This window comes from Carya illinoinensis, chromosome 11 (genome assembly GCF_018687715.1).
Source record: "Carya illinoinensis cultivar Pawnee chromosome 11, C.illinoinensisPawnee_v1, whole genome shotgun sequence".
In the NCBI taxonomy this organism is placed as follows: Eukaryota; Viridiplantae; Streptophyta; class Magnoliopsida; order Fagales; family Juglandaceae; genus Carya; species Carya illinoinensis.
The window spans coordinates 25824252-25830853 of record NC_056762.1 but is presented as its reverse complement, the minus strand read 5'-3'; the positions used below and the strand labels follow the sequence as shown (position 1 = coordinate 25830853).

The following is a 6602-nucleotide window of genomic DNA, read 5'->3' as shown; positions in this document are numbered from 1 at the left end:
TCATCGGTAAACATAAAGGTGAAGTTCTTCTGCAAAAATGCTTTGCGTTTCTGATGATCCAAGCATTCATTGCTGAGGAAACAGCTGGGTGGATGAAGATGGAGTTTGTCGTTTCTTTACCAATACAATCCGCCATTTTCGAAGGCGAGATTCTTCTGGAGCTTTAAAACAGAGATTTGAAGTATGGGGAGAGATGCTTCCTGGGCGGTCTCGTCGGCTGCCTTCGATACACAAACAAACAGAACAGAAACTGCTGGCACGAAGATAACAAAACAGAAGTCCGGCTTGGTAGTTTCAAAAAAAGAAGTCCGGCTTGATCCTTAATACCAATTGTACCCTTCCTGTCGTAACAATACTTTTACCATAAGAGGGATAAAATAGGCACTCAACCTATTCTATTTCCGTTCGTCCAAGAACAGTCCGTTCCCTTCCTTCCTCTCTCTCTCTCGATCTCTCTACCGATCGATCTTAACCTAAGGCAAGCACAAGCACAGAAGGAAGAATCACACTCTCAGTCGCCATATTTGCCAGTGCCTCTCTCGCTCATTCGGCTCGACCAGAGGTACCATTTCCGTTTCCACCCTTAACGAGATTGGACCAAAATTACAACGTTTGTATATATTTGATTTTTCTTGCTCGACCTCTTTTTAATTGCATTATCCATTAACTCCAGATTGTGATTCTTAAACATATTTTTACACATTTGGTGTGGGTATTTTACTTGTTCTAGATGAAAGAAAGTAGAGATGGAATCAAGAACGATAGAATTGTTAACTCTATGCCACTCATTCTTGACGTAGATGACTTTAAGGTAAGTCTCAAAACGCATCAATTATGCCCTACATATTTGTGGTATTGTTTTCTATGTCTCCAATTTTAGCTAGGTCTTGTTCGTATTACATTTTGGTTTGGGGTGTTAATTTGATCATTTACTCAGACAAAACGAACTTATATATATATATATTATACATATTTTGAATTGTTAGGGGGATTTTTCCTTTGATGCTTTGTTTGGAAACTTGGTGAATGAGCTTCTTCCATCGTTCCAAGATGAAGAAAATGATTCATCTGAAGGGCATAGCAGCAGCATCAGCGGAAATGATGCTTTGCCAAATGGACATTTGCGGGGTGAAGCTGCAAAGTTGAATGCCCCTTTATTTCCAGAGGTCGATAAGCTGTTGGCTCTGTTCAAGGATTCTTATAAGGAGCTGATTGATCTTCGAAAGCAGGTCTGTTTTTAGAACTGTAGGTTATGGAACATGTATTCTATAAAGATATTGCTCCCCTAAGGTTTTCAGTTTGCCTTTTCTCTTTATGCTGGCTGAAGATCGATGGAAGACTCTACAATCTCAAGAAGGAGGTTTCTGTACAAGATTCTAAGCACTGCAAGACACTTGGTCAGGTTAGCTAACTGAAGGGAATTTTACTTTGAATTGTAATACATTGAATGGGTTTGAATCTGAAAATACAATAGCGATATGTATTCTTCTTCTTCTTCTTCTTCTTTTATTTTTATTATTTTTTTTTTACAGCTGGAAAAAGGTGTAGATGGCTTGTTTGAGAGCTTTGCAAGGTTGGATTCACGTATTTCAAGCGTTGGACAGACTGCTGCAAAGATTGGAGACCATTTGCAGGTAAGGTTTTCCCATACTTCCCTGTCATGTGCTTATGATACTCCTAGTAAATACAATTTTGTACATTGTAACTTTGCTATTGTATGTTTTCATTTGTATGGAATTATCTTGCCAGAGTGCAGATGCTCAGCGAGACAATGCTAGTCAAACAATAGAGCTCATAAAGGTATTGTCAATGCTCACTTTATGATGTCCTTTGTTTAAGATGCACTAACACCTTGTTATTAATTTAACTCTCTACAGTACTTGATGGAGTTTAATGGCAGCCCAGGAGACCTAATGGAACTTTCTCCTCTTTTTTCTGATGACAGCCGTGTTGCTGAGGCTGCTTCAATTGCACAAAAATTGCGTAAGATGGCCTTACCTCACCATAAAGTAGTAATTTCTTGGAAATAATACACTTTAAACCCTCAAACTACCATGGACTTTACTTACACCCCAAACAACCAAAATTGACATATTGCATGCTTAAGCTATCAAAAACTAGCACATAAAAGAAAAATAGGTTACATGGCACAATCTTGACCGTTAAATCTTAATGAGGTGCAAAGTTTTAGTTTTTGGTAGTTCAAGGATGCAAAGTGTATTTTTTCCCCTAATTTCATACATTTTCATTAGCCAATTTATTGACTTGCGTAAGCATGATCAAGTCCTCTCCATACTTTTGTTACTAAAATTAGTGGTGGTTCTCATTTAAGCTAAAGCTAAAAAATGTAAGACTTTTCTTTGATGTATTCGCATCTATGTCCAAAACCTCATGATGCTTTTCTGCTTTTGTGGGGAAGGGTGCATCTTTTCAAAGAGTTACAAATTTTTTTACCTTAACTTTAAGCAAAATGAAGGTTTGGTGGAAGATTGTATAACTAACTCAAGTGGTGATTTAAAGTTTTCCACTTTTCGAATGAACTTTTTGGTTGTGTTGGATTAGCTTGGGTTATGTCTAGAAGGACAATATAGCTCTTAGCTAATTGGAGAGGGTTATATGGAATTTCACAAATTGCAGCAATGTGAAAGATGCTTTCTATTTGTCTAGTATTGATTAAGTTTGGGCTGGGCTGTTACATTGGAGGACTTTGAAATTTTCTTTTCAATACTCTATTTGTTTTTCTATTTTTTGCGAAGTGTTACTCTTGAATGTGTCCTGTGTATTTGGACTATGTCTTTTTCATTTTTTAATCAAGTCTTTGATTATTCGCCAATTTGTTTCCTTTTCTGGGAATGATTAAGGATGAACTGGTGGAAACAGTGATGAGTTCTGAAGTTATCACCATGATTAGGAATATCTATCTTGGTAAATGAAACCAAATTTAGTTGTCACATGACAAACTGTAGAGTTCTTAATCTACATAATTTATGTCAGATGCAGATAGGTGTATCTCTTGTATACTCTTTATACTTGAATTTCACCTTTTATGCTTCTTGATTAACATTTATTACTTACAGAAAAAATTCAAAGATGTCATCTCGAAAATTTCCCATAGGAATTATATTTTGATAATTAATAAGAATTTTATCATCACCTCTAGTATGGGCTAGTTATTTTCTTGCATATGTCCAGTGTTCTTGGTTACTCCTATTGATATATATATAACATTTTTACATATAAAAAAAAAAGAATTTTATTATCATGAATAGGCATAGCCCAAGTACACTGGAAATATACAAAGGAAATACCTACTACATTCTAGGAAACAGGAAAACTAAAACAGAAACAGATTCAGTACATTCTCATCATTCCTTACAAAGATCTTAGCCCACAATATATTGATTTTATTTCGTAGTAATATGTGGTTGCAAACGTGAAAGTATACTTCCACCTCACCATATCAAGTGCAAGGAAACTTAATTTTAAGTTCTCCCTATCTGATTGTCTTGCAGCTTATTTAATTGGTTAAGAACATAGTTCATTTCTTGCAGGTAAATTTTTATTTCTCAAATGTTTATGCCTGTGCTACAGTTTCCAATATTATGTTGTCATAGATGAATTATCAGCACTAGATTTGATGGTTTGAAAAATGAGAGGAAGTTGTGCTCACCCTCCCCCCTTCCCAATATGGTGAAGGGTTTGCTTTCATTATCGTGTAATGTTTTCTTGTGATACCTTTTTATGCTTTTCACTGCAGTTTAAAAAACTAGCAATTTCTCTTGATTTAGGATCATTTGCTGAGGAAGATATTGGAAGACAAGCGCTAGGTGTACCGTCAGTCATGGGAAATGCAACTGCCAGCAGAGGATTAGAAGTTGCAGTTGCTAACCTGCAGGATTATTGTAATGGTAGGGTGACTTTTACAGAATGTGGATGTATTCATATCTCAGTAAAATTGAAGCCATATACTGTTTTCTGCATGTGAGTTTTAAGAAGTCTGCTGTCATCGAAAAGGAAACTAAAGATGTTTTCTAATTGCTGTATGATACAAGGTCTTCATTAGAGGAATGATCTAATTTAAAATTTAAGCTGGAAGTCAAAGATTTATATTTCATTTATTTCTGTTTATATAAATTTATGTAGGCATGTATATTTGTAAATTTCTATATAAGGGCTGGCTTGGTTACACAAAACTAAACTATCTCATCTTATCTCATCTCATATAATTATTACAAGTTTTTCAAATTTCTACACAAAATATAATAAACAATTTAGCTTTTCCAAATCCCAAAACAAAACTAATATTAAAAAATGATATGATAACAATATTTTATTCAACTTTCAACAAAACATGTCATTTGAACTGTGCAACCAAACAATGGCCAAGTGTATGTATGTACATATGTATGGGTGAGTGCATATATGTATATATGTATATTTGTGTGTAAACCGTGATCTGTTAATATTATGTCACAAGTTGTTAGTCTAATTGCCATGAAATGGTATTTGAGGAAGGCAATTTTAAATTTTTATTAATTTGGAAGCACATAAAATAAGATTACATAATTGGACGCACAATACTATGATTTATGGATAGAGACGAGCATCTTGTTTTGAAACAGACAAAAGGTGTTGGGGTATGTCTACTTCCTGAAATCTGGACTGAGGAAACATATATTTTGGAAATAATTTTACAAAATATATATCTATCTACATTTGGGTTTGTTTCACATGCATAAGATCCCTAGATTGCATGTAATGACAAGTATCCCACCAATGGTGTGTATTACATTTTTTTTTTTTTTTTTTATAATTAATAAGAATTTTATTACCGGGCATAACCCAAGCACACAGGAAGTATACAAGAGGAAATCAAGAAGTTTTATTCATAGAAGTAGGCAAATGGTGCATGTTACATTATTTTTTGATAAGTAAAAATTTTATTCATCAAATGCAATAGGCTAAGCCCATGTACCCATGTACACAGGATGTATACAAAAGAAACACCTAAATACATTCTAATACTAGAAAAAGGAGGACAAAAACTCATGAACATCCCCTCCATTAAGAACAATAGCTGAAAACCAACTAAGCAAGGAACACATAAAAAATTTCCAAAGTTCTTCTACATTGCATTCCCTATTATTAAAACACCTCTCATTCCTTTCCGACCATATGCACCACATTGCACAAAGGGATCATTTTCCACGCCGCTGCCACTTGAGAGCAAGTATGAAGTCTAGTCCAACATGCGAGTAAAACTACCACTGATTTTGGCGTAACCCAGGTCAGTCCGGATCTTCTAAACACACCATCTCATAACACTTTAACCACATCACAATGTAGAAATGTTGATTCACTGATTCTGCAGCTTTCTTGCACATGAAGCACCACTCAATAACAATCATTCCACGCTTTTTGTTAGATCATATTATAAGATGTTGTCCGATCAGCATTACATTTCTTTTCCTTGGAAGAGTATTTGGAAGGCTCATGTTCCGGCAAAGGCTGCTTTTATACTGCACTTTTTATTAATATGATAATGATATGCAGGATAAATTTAATTTTTCAATCGTCATATTAGGATTTAAAAAAGATTAAGAATGTGAGTGATATGTTCTCTGGAGAACTCAGAGATGTATGCAATGTAGTAGTGGTAGCAGGTCTGTGGAATTTCCTTTTTCTTCTCCAATTCAAAGTTGAGAAAGATTGGGCCATATATAGCAATTTACTTTGGGAAAATGTGAAATTCTATAAATTAAGGGTTTGGAAACAAAAGGTCTTCAGTGAGTCCCTCACATGTTGGAGTGAGTTTTTCTCATCCTTTCTTGTAATATATTTTCTCTCCTGCAGAACTGGAGAACAGATTGCTGGCTCGGTTTGATGCAGCATCGCAGAAAAGAGAATTGTCTACAATGTCAGAATGTGCTAAAATCTTATCTCAGGTAAATTTACTTGTCAGGTTTGATAACAATGAGTTTATTCAATATTGAGTCTAAACTTTGCTGCTTCGTTAACTAGCTCTCACTTCCTACTCCCACCTATTCTTCTTATCTTTTATTTATTTATTTATTTTTATTTTCATGCTTTTGTTGTATTCAAGGACTCAATGAGAGTGATTTTAGGTCACCACTTCTGGTATCACCAATAAATTTATTGCCTTCCTCAAGGACGCTCTAGAGGTTGACAGTTGGTTCAGGACCACAGGACGGGCTAGGGTCCTGTTGAATTATACCTCATAAATCCTGCCACAGAGGTTGTTTTCTACTTTACGGGCGCAGCAGGGATTCCAATTGAGTGGAAGCTTGATTCAATGTTTGTTGAACTTCAACCCAGTACATAGAGCTTGAATCTCGTTTAGTCCGTAAACACATACCTTTTTTTCATTTAAACAGTCTGCCTTCTCTAACTTTTGGGTTTCAAGCCTGGTTTGGTCTCAAATTTCGTTTTTTTCTTTCCAATGGAAACAAAAAGTCAGTTGTTTATTGACGCAATGCTTTTTTGCCTTTGAAATATAGCAAGTGGTTCAATGATTCATAGCACTGAATGCTCCAGGGGGAGATGTAGGTCGTTGTCTATGAGGAAATTGAGTCTTGGGTGGC

The 6602-nt window shown here is 35.3% G+C and overlaps 1 protein-coding gene across 2 annotated transcripts in view; it reads left to right on the top strand.

Annotated features, from left to right (window-relative positions):
• LOC122280675 (exocyst complex component SEC10b-like) overlaps window positions 1-6602 on the top strand; it is a 41236-nt gene continuing 34634 nt past the window's right edge. Inside the window, exons 1-9 of one of the 2 annotated variants that reach the window (XM_043091651.1) lie at window positions 1-562; window positions 731-811; window positions 987-1229; window positions 1328-1402; window positions 1533-1634; window positions 1750-1800; window positions 1878-1983; window positions 3789-3908; window positions 5854-5945. In XM_043091651.1, the coding sequence (XP_042947585.1) occupies window positions 731-811; window positions 987-1229; window positions 1328-1402; window positions 1533-1634; window positions 1750-1800; window positions 1878-1983; window positions 3789-3908; window positions 5854-5945 (870 nt within the window). In that variant the 5' untranslated portion in view covers window positions 1-562. The remainder of the gene's footprint in view (window positions 563-730; window positions 812-986; window positions 1230-1327; window positions 1403-1532; window positions 1635-1749; window positions 1801-1877; window positions 1984-3788; window positions 3909-5853; window positions 5946-6602) is intronic. The other variant, XM_043091650.1, reaches the window with a different exon arrangement.